General features: G+C 35.2%; 1 protein-coding gene across 1 annotated transcript; it reads left to right on the top strand.

The window, feature by feature from the left end:
* The first annotated feature begins 268 nt into the window (after nt 1-268).
* LOC104911725 (myosin-IIIb-like) lies at nt 269-19,625 on the top strand. The gene is made up of 6 exons (XM_031554220.1): nt 269-588; nt 2,067-2,201; nt 3,612-3,716; nt 3,982-4,081; nt 7,613-7,689; nt 19,334-19,625. The coding sequence occupies exons 1-6, from the start codon at nt 442-444 to the stop codon at nt 19,520-19,522; spliced, it is 753 nt and encodes a 250-aa protein (XP_031410080.1). The 5' UTR covers nt 269-441; the 3' UTR covers nt 19,523-19,625.
* The last annotated feature ends 1,292 nt before the right edge of the window (nt 19,626-20,917 follow it).

Below are 20,917 nucleotides of genomic sequence, written 5' to 3'. Positions count from 1 at the left end.
ATAAAACACATTACATGAATGACATAGCTTTTTAATGCACAGGAAATAAGGTCTCATTTCATGAGCTGTGTTAAACCGGTTGTATAAAATGTCCATTAAAAGTGCATGCAATAAGGAGAGAGATCAGATATTGTCAAAAGTTCAGAAATGGGTTCAGAATTATTTAGCATATGCAGCAATGTATAAAGCAAATAGTTAATACATGCAGCAAAGTAAGTAATGAGAAATGGTCTAATGTGTTTTCTTTGCCTTCCTTTGTATAGTGATCTTATACCTCTGCATGATTTTCCTTTGTCATTCCATCTGCATTTCTTCTCAATATTAGATTTCTTTATCATAACACGGCTGCTTTAGTTCAGTTACTTAAGGCTTCCCATTGTATGTCTGTCTGCTTTGTTTTTCAGGAAGCCGTTGTATGGATTATTTCAATACAATTCTAGTATGATCGGACTAGAATCATTAGCTGATCCCACAGACACCTGGGAAATTATAGAAACTATTGGAAAAGGCACTTATGGTAAAGTCTATAAGGTTGCCAATAAGAAAGATGGGAGTCTGGCAGCAGTAAAGATTCTCGATCCTATTAGTGTAAGTAAAAGTATTAAACTCCATTGCTAATTTAAAATAATTTTTATACATTTAAAGTATAAGTTAAACATAAGATATTGAAAGCATCGTGGAGGAAATGTTTTTGCACAGTGGGTTGGCAGAAGGAAACCTGAAAGATGCTGCTGAAAATTTCATCATCTTGCATGCTCTTTGGAAACAGCATTTGCTAAGTTTCATTTTTATATCTATATAAGTCGTCCAGTACAAATTCAGACACCTGTGCTTGGAGCATCCATGTGATAGGAAAGCACAAAGGCATTCCTCTTAGGGGTCTGTTTTAGGAAGGAAGATAAAAGATACTGTTAATCTTAAATGTTCTTATTCTACTTTCCCTAAAAGGGTTGCTTTTTCCATTGCAGAAATACTGTGAACTTCATGATATTTTACAATTGTCTTCTGTAAGCGTCTAACCCTGATAAACAATAATTAAAGGAAAGGCAATAATTAAAGCCTAGGTAAAATTCTTGGAAGTGGTTCTCTGCTAGCTCCAGTTTTAGTGGAGCCAAGGCCCTCACTTTCAGTGGAAGAATTAACTGACCACTGTACAGATTGGATCAAGCTGGAGTTTGATTGTAACAGTTGAGCGAGTATATTTACTATGAAAGGTTGCATTTCTATTACCTACTACTTCTGAAGCCTGTCTTGCTTTTTCTCTTGTGTAATTCTGGGAAAAGTACTAAGTAAGATGATAGCCTCAAGATAGATAAAAACAAACAAGCCAAAACGGCCCTCCACGTAAATGTTTAATATTTTTAGTAGTTGCAGTGTCTGCAGAAGCAAGGAAATTTACTGCTTAGATATTGTTCTAATTTTTGGCCTATGAGCTGATATTCAACATTTTTTAATTGTCACAGAACTGTCATACTAACAAATGCTTAGTAACATTTGCTTGTTTAATGAATGTTGATATTTCTCTTTTCAATAGTTTCTAGTTTATGTCCGTCTTAATGTTTTTATTTTTACAACATTCCACTTGGAGGTTCTGTGAAATTATTTGATCTCATCTGTTGTCCTGTTTGGACCACAAACAGGAAAAGAAAAAATAATGAATCAAAGGTTCATATAATTACATTTTCATACATTTTTCTTAGAAATATGCATGTTTGAAATTAATACATTAAAAAATTCTTATTTAGATAGCTAAGTAATGTTTAGAGCAATTTTTACTTTTCCAGTTGCATATATTATTCATTAAAAGAGTCCTTGAAGAGGAACTGCTTGCTTTATACAGATTTCACATTTCTGCATGTAAAAAAATCAAGTGTCAGGATTTGATTAAATTAAATACTGTGGATTTAATTTGCAGTTTCATGTGAGTACTTTCAGCAGCATTAGAAGAAAGTCATTTAAAAGTACAAACTGCTTAAAAATAGCTCTTTTTATCCATAAGAGTTTATTCTTGCTTTACACAGGCTTACTGTGTTTGTATGTTCTGTATGTTTGTATTTCCTATTTAGGATGTGGATGAAGAAATTGAAGCAGAATATAATATTTTGCAGTTTCTTCCCAATCATCCTAATGTTGTTAGATTTTATGGGATGTTCTACAAAGCAGATATATATGTGGGAGGACAGCTCTGGCTAGTACTTGAGGTAAAAACATCTTGATAATATTACATCTTAACTAGTGAATGTTGGTGGGTCTCTGTTTTCTATTGCTAGGAGAGCCACAGCTTTCATGATTTTCTGATAGGGGCCATTTATCAAAAGACTGGTGATAGATGATATGTCATAATGTACTGTTGAAAATCTCACAAAAATTTGTTTAAGAGGGAAAGTCCTTATATTTTATTTCTATTCAAGGTGCTACATTCTGCCTCGAAAACCACTGTACCTTGTTGGTAAGATTAAAAACAGCTTAAAAACAGCTTGATTTTTCTTGTTGGAAAAATAATTTTCAAATTTTTTGAGAGGTCAAGCACTCAAGGGAAATGAGAAACATTACGTAGAGGTAACATAGTAAACAATTAACAAACATGCTGCCTGTTTCAAAATGAACAGAGAAAATGTAATATAAAACTAGAATTTGGTTGTTCTAGAAACTAGCAACAGAAATGCCTATTATTAATTCTTCAGTGGCAATCGGTACTCTTGCAGTGAAAAATGTAAAATGACATATGGTAGTCTTGTTGCCAGATAAGTGATTGCGAAAGATTTTTGCAAGATAAGTGAGGATTTCTAAACAATATCCAGGCTTAATAGATGCAGAGATTTACGCAGGCTGATGTTCAGTATAATGGCATTCAAATACTTTGGTCTGTTATAAGTAGGCTGAAAAGGTTAGCATTTTCTTTTTAATTACAGTTCATTTTAGAAATTCTATTCCCTGTTCTTGAATGATGACTTGAATCAGAATGGAAAAGCTTTACTTCCCCTTTAAGTCATAGAATCTCAACAATGCATTTAACTTCTGTCTATGGTAGAATTGCGTTGCTTGAATGAATGTCCTTTGACATTTCGTATTAAATTCCATTAACTATTGATAAAGGAGATTTAGTATCTTTGTTTTGCTGTTGCTTTTTACTGTATGCCTACTGGCTTTGTATTGAATTTGAGCTTGGATTTCCATGTGTGGATTTTTTTTTTTGTTTTTTTTTTTGTTTGTTTGTTTGTTTTTCCAAGTGTAGCACATCAGATAGGTTATGTGTGGTATTGCATATAACAAAATTTTATATGGTGAAATTGTGAAATACTCTATATTACAAAATTGAATGTAGAATTTGAAAGAACTAAGTCTATATAGACCTTACTGACTAAGTACACTCTTGTCAGTAGCTTTTGGTGCACGTTTTCCAGACTTTAAAGACTTTTGACATTAAAAAAAAAATGCATTTTCCTCACATGGATAAATTTATGGATAGTAGAAAAGTAAAAATCTGGTTGTTCCCTGACTTGTGTTGTCGTACAGTTTTGTGCAGTAGTTGTTTACAGCCTAAATAAGTGTGTTGTGTAACTGAGGGTATGTCTTGCTTTCTTCCCCTTTTCTTTCTTCCCACTTCACAGCTGTGCAATGGAGGGTCTGTCACAGAACTTGTCAAAGGTTTGCTGAAGTGTGGCCAACAATTGGATGAAGCTATGATCTCATACATCTTATATGGTGCTCTCTTGGTAAGGTTGTTCACTGGGCTTGTAATGACAGCAGAGGGTGCAATTTGCTCATCTCATGCATATATTTTCCATTTACAAAGAATGATAATGTTGACAATATTATCTGGGCTATTACTGCAGCAGGGGTTATATCAAGCATGTAATCCTGTGGACAGATGTTTCTATAGACTATGTGCAGATTGTCTTCATTACATTCCCTAATAGTAGGGTGGTAATTGTTTTTAAATAAGAGAGTAAACTTATTTTTGTTACTGCTGGCATATAGGGCCTTCAGCATTTACACAATAACCGGATCATTCATCGAGATGTCAAAGGGAACAACATTCTTCTGACAACAGAAGGTGGAGTCAAGCTCGTTGACTTCGGTAATGACCACTTCCCATTTGTTTTCCTGATACATGCAGTTTAGCCAAAGGCATCTGTTTACTTTCCACTGGGAAGGCAGAATGCTATAGTGAGAGATTATCAGGACAATTATCAAGATTATTTTAAGGAGGAAAAATGGGAAAGCAAGAACGAAAATGGTATCAAAAAATCAGTAATACATTTTTAACTTAAAAGAGCAATAATAATAATTTATTGTTTAAAATATTTTTGAAGGTGTCATTTACAAATTTTTTTTTTTCATTTTGCAAAGAATGTCAGTTTCACAGTAATTGTCCTAATTTAAATTTAAATTCTGTCTTTTGCATATGAAAAGAAAACATCCTTCTCTTTGAAATGACATTTGCTAGCCTCTAGCAGTTTGTTCCCTCTGAGCAGAAGGTAAAATGGTCCCATGTGTCCAAAACCCAATATCCATTTAATATGTTATTATTGCTGTTATATACAAGCATGGCCAGTCTGGAAATATTGTAAGAAATAGAAGGGTAGGGAGAGGAAAAGAGAAAGGGACTTGTCAATAAAATTTAATTCAGTCCAGCATTTTTCTTCTTACATATATCCATTCAGAAAAATAACACAGTGCTGTATGTAGTCTGAGAGATATGTATGCAATGGAAACGAATTATTAGTAATATGTGTTTCATTAGTTAACCATAAAATGCATAAGATAATCATCATTGAGAATAGTATTGCTTGGATAACAGATGTATGTTTAGTAGTGCATGAAGGTAAAGAAAAATTTTCACAAACTGAGAGTAGTATACGATGACGTGCCAAAAATCCTGCAAATAGTAATGATTAAAAAAAATGAAATTCATATAGTGGAAAATAAATAGAATACCATGACATCATCAGTATTAGAAGTTTGACATTAAAAATGATTGTGTTGGAGATTATAAAGTAAGTTGGAACCAAGAAAGCAGCAAACTTCTCAGAACCTTCTAGGGACAGAAATTCATTATGTTGAACATTAGAGGTAACAATTAAAATAGTGGTGGGAGAAACATGGCTTGAAGCAAAATTTGCGGCAAGTCCCTGGGAATATAAGGGAGACAGGTAATTTCTTTATCAGTATGGTTGTTGTTTGTAACTACGCCCTTTTGGGAAATATTGGCTTCTTTCTCTGACAACTCTTACCATACATGTCAATGGCATTAGCTGCTGCTGAAGCTCAGCTTGGAGCTCCTGAGTCCAAAGGCGTATCTGTGGTATACAAATCTAAGTGGCATGTTCAGGAAAACTGAGAATCCCAAGATTTCTGGCATCTCATCTCTTTCCATGTTGCTGGGGCTTTTTTATTTCTTAACATTTAAGATTCACCAGTAACAGTAGCAAATTATAACAAATACAACAAATATACCTCAGAAAAAGACATGAGCAAACACTCAGGTGTTTCCTTGTACTTAGCCACTAGGAAATACCGAAATGTACTTCCTATATCTGACAAAGTAGTATGCACTAAGGTTTCATTGAATTGCTCTTTTTCTCACTAGCCCACTGCTTTAGTCATAGAAAGGACTTAGGATCAAATTAGGACTGAGTTACAGCTGTAACTGTTGTCTGTAGAGTTGTCCCATTTGTTGCAGGAGGTGAAAGATGGTTAGTGAAAAATGCAGAGTTCAGGAAGAGAAGGGTTTTGCTATTCAAACAGCAGAATGGCATCAAATGGGAGCCTATTCTTGCTTCTGCTAGGGTTTCTCTTTGTTGGCAAGTCACCTGCATCAAGCTTTTTAGAAATGGCCATTCTGTGTTCCTCATTTTCCTTGTATCCAGTCTGAAACATTTTGTACTACTTGCAGAAGAGCTAAGTTTGAGCTGCAGCTGAGAATGTTACAGCTCTACTTTTGTCATATGGAGTGCCTGAAGTCTGAAAGATCTCAGATTAAGAGCACAAAAACAGTGGATGCATTTGATATTTTTAGGCTAATCCCTGGAACTAATAATCCTCTCCCATTTTGAAGGAATGTTAAGGAGATTTGTTTGTGTGATAAGGAGCAAAGAAAATAGGAAAGGAAATAATAATTCTAGATTTAGTATTGAATTGGGCATACTAAATGAGGGTCTAGAATCCAAATTGTTGGAGATAAAAGGAAATACTCAGAGATTACCTAGTCAGTGAGTTCTATCCATTATACATAACAGATAGAACGGGGGAAGAGAAAGTGAATTCATATCAAGGCGGTATGTATGGATATTAGCACACTGAGAAGATTGCACATAGTTATTTGTTTGCTTTTATTGCATGACTTTTCAACTTGTTCTTTTTTCAGTGTAATATGTTTTTTCCTTCAACTTCACTCAATAGCATGACATATTTGAATAAATGTTGACCCAAAATGTTTGCAACTCATCACTCATTCGTGTTCTTTCTCTCTTTTTCACCATCTTCCCTCCTTCCCCCTTTCTCCCTGTCTCAGCTATTTGGTGTTCCATGCTGTTTTGGAATGTCCATAGATGGCAGCTACAAATTAGGTTAGCTTAAGAGAAAACAGTTAAATGTACAGAGGCTCGTAGACTCCAGTCATTAGCTGTTTCACAGCGTTACCCACCAAATCAAGACTTGCAATCACACTGAAATGAAAAATAAATACAGAATTGAATCATCAATACAGCAACCTTATTGCTTAATTTACAAATTACTAATTTTGAGTCTCAATTTCTTACTCAGGCACAAATCATAAATGATGTGTTTCTACCTGTTTTTCTTTGTAGGTGGTACTGTGGGAGTAGATCATGTTTTCTTTTGTTTTCTTTTTTCACAACAATGGTAGTGCGAAATATTTTTGTCAGTATTGCATTTGTTCAGCTTATTTGAATTCTCCTGAATTCTACAGGAACACAGTTGACAAGAGCACAGAAAATGATTTGAAATTTCATTTTGATTTGTTAATATTGATTCATTTTGCTCTAGTTCCTTCCTTCCTTTTTTCTGCTGTGCTTTACTAGTCTAGCCTCAGTCAGAAAACCAATGAAGCACAGGCTTTGTTTTAAGCACTTGCTTAATTCCTAAGTACAAGAATTTAAGCTTCCATGTTTTTCACAGGAAAAGATTTGTTTTAAACAAGTGCATAAATGTTTTGTTGAGAAGGAACTTCTGCAAGGTTCCTGCCAGCAGCATTCAGGGAATAAATTTCAGGTAGGCTTGGGCAACATTTCTGAAAAATAGGTTTTAAATTCAGATTGGAATTTGAAATGTTCCAGGTTATACTCATGAAAAATGGCAGAAGGAGGCATCTGTGATATTAAGAGCTGATTAAATTTTTGAATTTGAATGAAAGTGCTTCAGACTGAGATCATTCATAAAAAAAATCTCTTAGCAATTTAGAAAGAAAACAGCAAGCTGTGGTCTGTCTGGGATGAGCTGTGGAAAAATTAAATTAATCAAAGAATTCAGTAGTAACACTGCACTTTGGCCTGTAGCTGTGACCTCAGAGGTTTGTTTCCTACATAATTCAAATAAACTGACCTGATTTAATGAATTTGAAGCCAAATTTGTTTCTGTTTTGTTCCAGGTGTTTCAGCCCAGCTCACCAGCACACGGCTACGTAGAAACACCTCAGTGGGAACACCCTTCTGGATGGCTCCTGAGGTAGGCAACTGTTTTTTGAATCCTGAATTGTCTTCCTTCATTGTAATGCATGATTTGTTGGCACTTTAATCAAGAAATATCTTTTCTTTCCATCTAAGGACCATATTTCTACTTTTCTCCACATCTATGGCTCCTGTCAATGAATGTACTACTAGAATACACAAACTGGATTCTTTGAACAGTATCAGTATTCACTGTTTTTGTCTCTGTAGTGTTTCCATAAAAATACAGATGATCTCCAAGTCATTAAGGGTTGTCTTGAAAATTTTATGACTTCCCAATCAGACACATTTAAGCACTATGTAATTCTATAGAAATGCTTTTTAGGTGAAAAGTACCAGTATGGGACATTTAAAGAACCCTTCACAAAATAGTTGAGTATGTGCTATAGATTTAGGTAGATAGGAATCTACAGCTGAGAGCTTGGGCTGGGGAAACTGCAGTCTGCAATTCTGCAGTCTCCTGAGGTTTCACACATATGGGGACCAATCCTCTCTTGGACTAAAGTTTTTGAAGTTAATCTGGCCCTGCACATGTGAATATGATTCTGTGCATGTTTTTCTGCTATGTTATACGCAGATTTCTGGTCTGAGGAAATGCATGCAGTTTTTCTGCAGTTGGCTAGTTGATCTGTATTGTTGATCCATTTGCTCTATTATGGAGATGAATTCACTAAATATAGGAAAGGTCCTTTAAAAAATGATAGTTAATACCCTATTTCTGTGTGCTAGCGAGAGACACAACTCGTAATGCTCATCCTGACCTATTACAATATTGGCCCAAACAGCACCAGTATTTATAGGATAGGTAAATTTAATGAGGACTTAATGTCTATATTGAAATAGGCTTGTCTATCTTTTGAGGATCTTAATGTACTTTCATACATTTACTTCTCCTTCTCTATTATGTCAGACATTCAGAATGTTCTGTAGGTTGTACTGCAGGGAAGTATTTTTTTGTGTATGTGTGTGCTTGTCTGAGCATTTAAATACAGGGTGGAAGAAGGACGACTTCCCACATTACTATCTTGATTTAAGACTCTGTGAAAACCTTGGCTCAGCTGTGTGTCCTTTAACCTTAATTACAGACTATCTTGTCAAGTAGTTGGGCCAAAAAAAATCATAAAAAAGTGTTTCAGAAGCACTAATACTATAACATCACATAACACAAAATAATCTCAAGCACGTTGATAACATGAGATTAGCCACAATATGAAGGTAAATACTGAAATGGAAAGAAGTGTTTACAGGAAAAAACAAAAGGGTTCATTTATAGTTTGTCTATTGTAATCCATGCTACTACTCACTTTTTTAAATACTATAGAAGTAGGTATATGTGTCAGTACAGCGGAAGAGATGTCAGAGTGAAAAGAGCAATTGGTGTATATTCTAGTGTATGGGAACTAGTATGGGACTCACCTAGTGCTAAACCACTGATTGATTGCCTGAGGAAAGGACTGAATCAGCCCTGGGAGCACAGGTAAGGGCAGTTCAGCTGTGTGACTGGAAGGGGTGAAGCCTCACTCCCTCCCTCCTAGACCCCATTTAAGGGCTGACTGCCACTGGGGAGGGAATCTCCAGAAAGAGATCCCCCCTCTGTGGAGTCTTTCCTATGAACCTAGATCTTTGAATGTAGGTTCCTTCCCTGTTTGTTTCTTTTCCCATTTTCACCACAATATTCTTTCCAGCTGTAATACAAGCTGTAATATATAGTAAAATGTGAGCGAGTACTTAGAGATTTATAAAGCAGCCAATGCTAGATAATAATAATCAAAACGTAAAACTCATTTGCTTTCCCAAGGTTTATGTCAAAAACAAACAAACAAACAAAAAAACCAAACAGGCAACAATAGTTATAGTTGTTTAACTTTGCGAGATGGTTCAAGAATTCTGTTTCTGAGTAGCAAAACCTGAAGTTCAGAATTCTTTCACTTGCTGGGGACACGTACACTTGGACTCATGGGCTGGCATAGCTTAAAAATAAAGAAGAATAATCTGCAATGGTTCCAGACAGTATATTCTCTGTAAATTTAAGGTCAATTGGATGTTTAACTGAAGGTTTTAAGGTTTAAAAATATTAATTGTTGCCCTTCTTGCTGTAAGAAACAGTGCAATTTTATAAGATGTAGATTATGAAGTCAGAAATGGAGTGAAGAGGGAGTGACTTGTTTCTTTGTAAGCTGTTAAACCTAAATCATAATAGCCTCATTTGCATTGGAGACCTTTAGATATATTTGAATTTAGAGGAATTTTGGGTGGAATTTGCATCTGTTACAGGTGTGTAAATTTGTTTCCGTGTGCAAAACAATTTTAAGTGTTGTGCAAACATCTGTTTCTTTTAAAATCTACTATACTACTTATACATCTCTGTAGCTTCGTAAGGACGGCTGATTACAGATGAGCAGGGAAAAGAAGCTGCTATAACAGATCCAAAATTGATCTTCCACACTCTCACAAAAAATGGTTGATATTTTACCATCTCCATAACAACCAGTTACGTCACAAAAGAGACACAAGGCAGCTTAGAAACCACTGTGCAAGCATTATTTATGGAATCACCTTCATTGCAGACGTTCTGAAGCCTTTGTAAAACACTCCTTTACACAGTGACAGAAATATTATGAAATATTTTCTTGAACTCGGATTTTTGGAGGTGATTTTTACAGTGCTGTTTTGCTTGAGTAATTGCAATCAATGTCAAATCATACCAAATTTATAACCCATCCCACCTGAAAATACTCATTCTGAAGGTAAAAACCCAAAGAAATAAACAGAGACTAAGACACATTTGTTCAAAAAATACAACATACATGTAACTGGTGTGCATTATGTGGATCACTCAAAAAGGATCAAGGCTAGCTTGATATCCTGCCTGTTTTGAAAAGATTTGTCAAAATAACTAACCCAGTACCATAAGGATAGTAATTTATATCACATATTGATGCCTGTGTGAAAAACACTGATGAAGCTTCGTGATGTACCAGTCTGCAAAACAGCTGCAAGATGCTTAGGTATCCATCCTGCTGTTGTTGAAATAGCTTTTAAATTTGCAGTTGTGTAACACATGCTCAAGTCACTATAGTTGCTTTCTTTGTGTCTGTATGAACGACCTATTTCCTTTGACATGTGAGATGCAATTTACCTTACATCTTGGGAGAACATTCTGGTATTTTTAAAATATGCAGCCAAATTTTTATGTGAAATATGAATGCTTTGGACTGAAATAAGCTGAAAAAGACTGCCTGAGTAGCAGCTTTTTAGAAACAGTGATTTCTATGTGAAACTGTGCTGAGATCAGTAAAAACTAGAAAAGCACTCAAAAGTCTCAAAAATCTTGCTGCCAAAATTTTTGACATAGGATAAATTCTATGTCAAATCCAAATATTCCTTAAAGAACAGGAAGGAAATATTATTCAGAGAAATAGAAAGGATTTTTTTTTTTTAATTGGATTCTTACTATCTTCACGTGAAACATAGAAGCCCCAGATTGTATAATGCTAAAACAGAGCCTCGTTTCAGGTATAGGTGAGAAAGATGGATGTAAACAGAAGGGGGAATAGGAATGGAAGATGAAGCCTTCCTTAAAGGAATGAACTACAGGAGTGTTTTGGAGAAATGAACAGTGTGAAGTAAAACTGTCAGAATATTTTCCTTGGCAAAATGCAGGAAAGTATTCAGATACAAGTGAATAACAGGATATGGGCAGGACACAAATACACTGGAAACAAGAATCAGCTGTTAAGCCTGGATAAGGAACAGTCTGTATAATGAGGAAAAGCATCATACTGTAAGATGAACTTCGCAAAATGCATTAAAGGGATTATATAAAAATGGTACTTAAAATCACTGAAAAATAGCTGTGGCTGGAGGGTGTCCTAAGGTGTCTAGTTCAGCTCACTCTTTTTGCTGGTCAGCATAAAAATCAGTAGCTTTACTGTTTTGAGATGACTGGGACATTATATTTTTTTCTTGTTTTTTCCCTAATGTTTGAGTAGCAGTAACAGTACTATCAAAAAGATTTGTCCTTGAGCATTTGTTTTCGAGCAGAACACAGAATGAACCAAAAAGTTGCTGAAAATGAAAATGCAGAATCAAACCAGGCAGTGTGGAAGCATCTGAAGAACTTGGCAAGGGCAGAGAAGCTTTAAAGTAGACTCCCTTGAAAATCAGTCATTGCTGTTTAACCTAACTAGTATTATCTTACAGTTAGAAAAACAGACATACAGAAGCTGGAACACAGAAAACTGTCAAACCAAAAAAGATAAATAAGGCGGAACTATTTAAGTACTGTGGTTGTTTAGGTTGTTTAAAGCTTCCTATTGCCAAATACCTGAAGTTACCCTGAAGACTGTTTCTATTATGCTGAGATGAATTGTGTTAAATGCTAGCAAGAGGAAACAGATTAGAAATCTTGGAACAGAACTTCCTTTACTTCCTCACTCCCAAACCTGAATGTGTCTTGTTTTCAGCCTCCATTGCAGAGCTGGACAAAACCTAGCCAGAACTGAATGGCAAACTTTCTTTTTCCCAAGTAATTGAAATATCACAAAAGCATATACCTACACCTGCACACTGAGTTTTATTTACCAGTTCACGTTTTGTTTAATGAAATTATTGTGATCTAGTCAGCTAGATTCTTGCAATTTACCCTGACCCTTAAAACAAGCTCAGTTAGAATCTATATGTTTGGGAACAAAAATAGAAAAAGGTAATTGAACACAGAAAGAATTGAAAAGATGCTGAAGGCAATTTAAGCCACAAGGAGTACAGTGACATTTTTATTGATAACTGCTAGAAAATGACAACTACATATATAATTATGATTTGAATGGAATGAAATTATAACATAGTTGATCCTTTGAAGAACTGCATTTTGAAATGTGATGCAAAACAGTAGGAGAGCATGGAGCTTTTGAACATGCTGATTTATAATGAACTGTAGGAATCCACAGCTCAGTATAAGTAAGATAGTTTTCAATAATATATATATGCACTTTTCTGCTAGAAAGCCATTTAAAAATAGTTGTACAGTATGAAATTTTTGTGATTTAAAAAAAAAGCTTCATGAACTTTATATCTTCTCTTTGTTTAATAAGGAAAATTTTGGAAGTGTTTCTTCATAATATATTCTGCAAAGGTGTAATAACTACTCTCCTACAACTTATGAACTATTGAACTGGCTGTAACTGCTAATTTTTTTTTTAAACTTGTGAATTGTAGTAAATGAAATAAGATGGAAAACATAAAAAGACATCCAGTCAAAAATCAATATTAAATTATATTTAAAATCTTCCTCTGGAAGAAACTTCATAGGTGTAGGGAACATTTCTTCTTCTTCAGCAGAATTTTACATTTATCTGGCCTCAGAATTAATTGTGAAATATTTGAAAATCGCATGTATTTTTTTAGTGTGGGGAAAAAAAAAAGCATGAATAATTGGATGCATGACTTCTGTTACATTGTGATTTGGACAATGCCTGTAGTTTAACATTACTGTGTTTATGTTAGGGCATAAGTGTATGGTGTAAAGGAAATGTCTGCTTGACATAATTTGAAATAACATCACTGCTTTCAGGGGGTTAAAAGAATGGGACACCACAATGCGTTAGACAGTTATATTTAGGGAATATAATCTATCTCTTTGAAATGAGGAACTGGCTTTCAGTGTGGTCATGTAGCACATGTGGTAAATACTATGGCCGTGAGAGAGAGAAACTGCTACACCATAAATGTGTGAAAGCAGATGAGGAAATAAAAGGTGGGAACCTTTGCTCTAAATAGCTGGGGCAAGACTGGGTGGAAGAATGGAGGGAGCTGTTATAGCAGGTGATTGGCAGAAAGCGGGATAGAATTAGATCTCTAGAAGGCCACATATAACTGAGCTGACTGATTCTGAGATGTCATCTTCTGAGAGCTGAATGGCATGATATAAACAAAGTTACTTTTTGGAGAACACATTTTAAGAAAGTGAATAAAGAAATAAAAGCCAGTTTCTGCTTTGGTTGTTTTTCCCCGCTTTCTTATTTTCAGGCTACTTGTATAATGAGCTGTGGTAGCAAGGAGTTATGCTGAAACTGCTTAAAGCCTGTAAGGAAAGCAATAGAATTCAGAAAGCTACATTTTGAACTATAATGAGGTTTCTTTAAAGATAATGGTGTATGAGAGGCAGACAGTACAGCAGAACAGCACCAGTGAACTCTCGCTTCAGAGGAGAGGTATAGCAGAATACATCACTGCCTCCTTTGTCTCTGGGAGACCTACATTCTTCCTTAGGGGCTGGAATGGCAGAAGGGGCTTGAAACAGGGAGCAGCCAGAGGGAAGATCAGTACCTGGGCAGTTACCTTTGGTAGCATAGCCATGATCTTGTGAAGGAATACGGAGTGGCTGGAGGTGTGCATTTGTTCCAACCAAAACAGCGGATGTGGAAGACTTGTGAAACTTCTGTGTAGTTTAAAAAAAAAAAAAAAAAAGAAAGAGAGAAAATTTTGTACTTCTTGCACAGAGATTTGTGCACTAAGTGGATTTACCTATGGGGCTGTAGTTGCCTCTGTTTTCTGTTGCTTTGTGCAATACCATTTCCAAATCTCTGGAGATTGTGTTATCCTTACTGCCCAGGTTCTCTGGGTTGGTAATGAACCATGTCAATTACACTACTAATAAGTAGTGTTGAAGCCATGATGAATCCATGATATAAAGCAAAACGTGCTCAAAAGCTTATCCTTTTTCCATGCTATACTAGTCCATATATCTGTTGGACTAATAAGAGGTACTCTTTTTCCCTGTGATTGTAGTCTTCCGTTAGGGCAGTCCAATAGTCTCAGGTATATTTCACTGGGATGATGTAAAAATAAAAATGCTTTGTTCTTTAATTCATAGCTGTTAAATTACAAATGGCTGCTTGATAGAAAATTAATTTAAATGAATCAATGTTAATTGAAACGATTAGTAATGCAAATGATTCAAAATATTAATTACTTCTTATTTTGGAAACATTTTTAACAATGTAATCATTTTCTCATACACCACAGAGTGATAATCACAAATAAGGAACAGAAATTAAAATAAAAAGGTGAGGGAATACATAACCAATTTCAGACATGAATTTGCTTATTTTATTTGTGTGAATGTGCGTGTGTACAATAAATAAATGTTATATATACCCTAAATACATATGCATTAACTTTGCTCTGGATAATTCGGTATCCTCAGTGTTTTTTTGTGTTGACTTCTTTATGCTGATGCACAATATTTAATTTTAAATTTACCACATATATAAATTAAGTTGGATTACATAGTGTCAGATGGAGCACAGAAATTCAGTTGATTTATTTCTACTTGCATAGTTAGCAATTTTGTTCTCCTTGCAGCAAGGGTAAGAATTTTGTTCCACGTTTATTTTTCATACGCTGTGCTCTGCTTTCAGCATTGTGCTCACACACCTCATAAGCTGCTTAGTTAGCTACGGCAGCTGAGTACAGCACTGCCTTTCTTCAGGAATATCAACATTCTAACTACAGACTCCTTTCTGCTGGTGGGTCATCACCAGGGCTAATTGTGTAGTGATTGTCTCCAGGTAGCAGATCTGTACTGTTACTGTCAGTCTGTTATGCTGTGTGTGCTTGCAGCTGTTTCACGCATGCATTGTCTGTATGTAGACAAAATGGAAGTAAGTTCACTTCTTATAATTCCCGGTAAGCTTTGAAAGGTTTGATGTATTTTCCTTCTGCTAAACATATGTAGATCTTACTTTTTGATCAGAAGCAATACATCCAGTGTACAAATAACAGCTAGTGCTCTGTATTATGTTTTCCTTTTTTCATATCCACCCGAGATCTACTTACATGCTTGCTGGAGTTCAGAGAAATCTTTGCATTGATTTCAAAGCGAGCAGAATTATATCCTTGAGTACAAAATCTTTTTGTCAGGGAGTGAATCATATTGTGTTCTTCTGTGAAGTGTTATGTTTCTGTAAAAGTTATAAATTGCACAGAATGCCTAATCCCTGGCTTCTCTAAATGCCCTCCAGTTAGTGTGACTGATTTATGTGCTGTTTTTGCCAGACCAGTGAATTGCCCCCACCTCACCCTGTCCCACTGTGACCCTCTACACAAATAGCGTTGACAAGTACCATCATGTTGCCCGTTCTTCTGTGTGATGATAAGGTATTTTTCATCCTAATGCAGTATAACTGGGTGGGAAACAGTGATGAAATCACTAGTACAAAAGGTCTGTCTCCTTAGCAACCTGGGCTACTGTGTGTGCGTAAACAGCCTATGCTGAAGTGAAATACTTGGTGCTTGTTCCTATGACATTCACTGCCAAATCTCAAGATTAACTACATCTTCCCAAAACATCAAGGGATGCAAACTGCCTTTTCTTCTTGACTTTTACCAGTATGGGGGGATTTTACTGGACACAAAACAGGTACAGATGTGATGTCATTACATAAGGTTGAGAAAGAAGTAGCAGATTCTTCAGTTCCAGATAATTTCTGGGCTCTCTGCCTTCAGGTCCCACTGCGCAGAGCAGGAATCAGTAGAGCTTTAGAAGCTGGGAGGCTGTTTTAGCTCCTCCAGAATTCTGACTGAAAAGAGCAGATATTCCCAAAAATAAGTATCTCTGACTTCTCTGTAGAGACAGGAACATAATAAAAGATGAATCAATAGGAATTTTTTTTAACTGGCTTTCAGAGATTTTTGCTCTGCAGGGAGTTCCTGTGGTTTTCAGAACTGGGGCACTCCCAAGGACTTAGCTTGTAAATTATGACTGAGAGAATTATTTCTTTAAATTTTGAGGCAGAGTTGTCTGCTAGCCAAAATATAAAGCTAATTGTCTATATATACTGATCATCAAGGAAAAAGCTGTAATCAAACTCTTGCTTTGAAAATTAAAATTAGTGCTATTTACTGTGCTTCTATTAGTGGTGCATAAGATGGTGAGATTCTAATAATAAGTTCCACTGAAATTTAAAGCTTGTTTCAAACCAGAGCGGTCACTACAGTCATGTACATGCCACATAGATATGTCAGAAAAGGAGCTGACTTAGTGCATTTTCTCTGAAGCTGATCTCACTACTAAAATATACTTGGTAATAAAATCCATTGTTGAATTTTTGGAAACAAAAAGAATGCAGATTAAGGGGAATATTTTTCTAAAAGAATCACTTCAGGCTCTGATGTTGGAATGAAAGACAAACTGACAGCATTTAATTCCCCTGGGTAAGAGTGCAAGTATTTTAACTCCATATGCTGTATTTACGGAATTTGTAGCTGTTAGTGGTGGAACATAGGGTATCTAGAGATGCTTTATTCATTCTTCTCTCTTTGCTTGGTAGGTAACACATTGTAAAGCTGAGAGAAGCTCAAAGCTTTTTTTTTTTTTTTTTAACCAACAGTGCTGGTATACCATTCCTCTTTACCAGCAAATTGTGCCATTAGCTTGTAGTTAGAAGCTATTTAGATGTGCTTATAGAGTAACAAGTGGTGGTGTCTTAAATGTGGGAAACCTCAGCTGTGCTTTTGGTTTTGCTGCTGATCCAGTGTGACCTTGAGCAGGTGCTTCTTCCCTTGAAAATGAAAATATATTCCTCTGCTTCATAAAGTTGGAGAACAAATAGCCAAATATTTGCAAAAAACTCAGCACAACGGTGAGAACTTGGCAACTTTTGCAGTAGTCACTGTTAACAGATGGACTTTAAGCAGCCTTTCAATCAAGCAGATAAAAATTTTTCTTATATAAAGAAGGAAGGACCACAGCACGTTGTATTGGGTCTACTACAGATAAGCCACTTCCAGCTTCCTCTGAGTCATGGCCTTGGAAGCTGACTTGCATGTTTGTTTGTTTGTTTTTAATTGAAAAAATGCGCATGAGTACACAGATGTTTTTCCTTATTATGTTTGTTTTTTTATATAGTTTCCAAAACAAGTGCCCTTTCAAGCCTTGAGGAAAACTGCACTGGGGGATATACCAGCTGATGCCAAGTATGGCCTTAGAACAAATCATCTGACGATGGTTCTTCATACTGACTTACATGACTTTACAAGAAATTTCATTTCTTTCCTTCTTTTTAAGATTCAGTATAATGAAATGAAATTATCCTATAGGCTTCTGAAATAAGAGTGACGATTTAAAGCTGTATGAGTTGCATAGAATCTGTCTACTGTATCTTTTTCAAGAGATGAGGAATCTCTAGAATGAGATGAAGGTTATAATGAATTCTTGAAAGAACTAAGAAATATGTTAGAGTTTTCATTCTAGATGTTCTGTTGGAAAAAAAAAAAGGGGGAGGGGGGGAATTAACTAGTGACCAACTGCCACCTTAAATCATATACATTTTTGCAGTATTGTAGATCGTATGTGTAACACCTCTTTTCTGATAAAGTATGTGATGGGGTTATGAATTCCAGAGCAAGAGTTGGACAGATCATATGTGCCTGTTGAATAGAACAAGGATCATGTCTGTGAGGTGAGGTTCTGGAGAAAAAGCAGCCTTTTGAGAGGTTGAACTGAAATCAGGATACTCTACAGGAAAGGTTTCCGTACATCAGGCTGCCTGCCAGCAGCTACCTGGGATGCTGACTTGCAGGTTGGCACTTCTGCAAAGCAGTGCCCTAAACTGAAGCCTTAACACAAAGCTTGGAAGTAAAACTGAAAGTATTACTTGAAAGTAAGAAATAAATAAATAATCTCACACAGAAACAGCAACCCTGGGAAATGCTATCAGATGTTTCTGGTTAAGTACAAATTAGTAACAACAATTAGAACTTGGAGAAAAATCACAGAAGTAGATATTAGCAGTATGCAGGGATCTGCTGTTGGTGTAACTGTTGTGATTTAAGAATACAGACTTGAGCCAGAATAAAAAACCAATGAACTGACATTTTTGCTGTTGCAAAGATAAGTCTAAATTTAAACAGTACTCTGAATCTCATGTTCAAATGAATGTCATGTATCCAGCTTGTATCTAGTAGTTAGCTTTTGATTAGAGTGCAAACAATGAGTTAACTGGAAGTGTACATCGAGTTTATGATTCAAAACTCTGCTGATGTTCAAAGGAAGATTCCTGTTAACTTCAATTTGTCTTAGGGAACATGGTATGTTAAGATTTTATTTTTTTTAATCATTATTAGTTGAACCTAGTAGAGATTAACTAAAATTAAAAAATATATGTTTATTTAAAAAGGCAGAAATGAATACAGGAATATTCTTATCTAAAAAGTAGCTGTGCAAATCTGTCTTTCCTCATGAATAGTCATAGAAGTTGATAAGAATAACATCAAATGGATTCTGTGTCTTCTTTTGCAATGGTTGTTGTAGGAAGTGTGTTCAAGAACAGAATTTAATAAAGCAATGTTCTTTGTATAGATTTATGAAGCATTCCATGCAGCTTAATTAAAAAACAAAAACAAAAACACAACAGACTGTTTTTAAAATAATAATAATTAAAAAGCAACAATTAAGAGAAGTTGTCATTTACTGATAAATTCTGTGGGGTATTTACCAACTGAGTTATGAGTTATATATCCAAGGATATGAATTTGAAAGCTAATCAGGATTTTAGGCATGACTCAAAGAAATTCTTTAGTGTCACACTAGGATGGCCTGAATTTGTATTATGTTAATACATTGTTTTGGTTTCTGATAGGTCATTGCTTGTGAACAGCAATATGACTACTCATATGATGCTCGATGTGACGTATGGTCTTTGGGAATAACAGCTATTGAACTCGGTGATGGAGACCCTCCTTTATTTGACATGCATCCAGTGAAAACTCTTTTTAAAATTCCAAGGTATGACAGTAGATGGCTCTCTTCGCTCGCTAGTTTGTTCTGAAGCACTAGTCAAATGTGGAAGAAGTATTAGGTAAACATTTTTGGTTCAAATCCTAAGAATTTATTATAAGAAAACAGATCAAAAAGTTGTACTGTTGTCTTTTTTTTTTAAGCCTGGCTTACTTAAAAAAAAAAAAAAAATTCTCCTTGAAATGATACACCATTACATATTTATTTTATTCTATCTTGAATGTAAAATCATGTAATTTATAAGTACCTCTATTTAATATTTTTTTTTTAGCTACTATTTATAAAAACCCTTTGTTTCAAAAAAGGAAGAAGGCAACGTTTGAAACTGTTAAATAACATTTTCCAATGTTATTCCTGTAGTCTTAGGCCACTTTTACCATGGAAGAAAAATACACAGTTTAGACAGTGTTATGAAACAGTTTCAGCAAACAGTAGTTGTCATTTAGTTTTTCATTTACTCGAGGATGTTAAGATATGTCAATCCAGAGCTTCACATATGGAAATGAAAAGGAAATAGAAATTACTTCCACTTAACTGTGGAATTAACTGTATTACTTCATGCTGACTATTTCTGGTTTCACTTTGTTTTCATTTCATTGATGCTTCCTGAATATGTTGAGACTGACAGTATAAAATAGGGTTTAACAACAGAACAGTTGTAAAAATGGGAGAAATATATCCAGAACTTGTATGGCATTGATTACAGAATAGTGTATATTTTGTCTTTTCAACATTTGGTTCATAAAAAAGGAATCACCACAGGCTGATAACAGTTTAAAACATTCAGCTATACAAGAGTTTGACCTTTTCTTATCTGCTCAGTTATCATAGGCCTTTACAATTTCTTCTGATTGCAATTTGCATTTCTGATTAAGTCTATTTATATGCAGATGCAGTTATGCTAGGTTCTGCATCATATAGTTATCTCCTTCTCCCCAGCCCAGACGTGAACTGCCACCACTCTTTGCAAAATTATTCATACTGAAGCAGCAGTTCGTCTTGTTGCCTTTGCACAAGTATAAAACAGATCTGGTAATTAGGGAAGCAAGAGAATTTTCAGCGTACTGAAGCAATATCTATAAATTTTATCAGTGCTCAAAACAGTTTAAGAGAACAGAAGTCACATCAACGGTATACAGTAATAGCAGGCGAAAGGATGATACAAAGAATAAGTTATGTGGAGGCTTTGATTTCTGTGCATAGTTTTTTCTCTTTCCATATTTGCTGTTGCATCTCTGTATGACTTAGCAAAACCAAGATAAAATGTCTATTTTGGTGAAATAAATAATGGGAACATTAACTAAATATAAAAGTAGTAGTCTTTGATAATGACTTCTATGACAAGGGGTTTTTGCTGTGCTCTGTGTTTTATGAGCTATTGCTATACTTTATTACTGTTAACTGTGTATTCATATTAGTTAAGATA

This window comes from Meleagris gallopavo, chromosome 7 (genome assembly GCF_000146605.3).
Source record: "Meleagris gallopavo isolate NT-WF06-2002-E0010 breed Aviagen turkey brand Nicholas breeding stock chromosome 7, Turkey_5.1, whole genome shotgun sequence".
NCBI lineage: Eukaryota > Metazoa > Chordata > Aves > Galliformes > Phasianidae > Meleagris > Meleagris gallopavo.
Note: the sequence above shows the minus strand (reverse complement) of the source record. Positions and strands in the feature narration are given on the sequence as shown.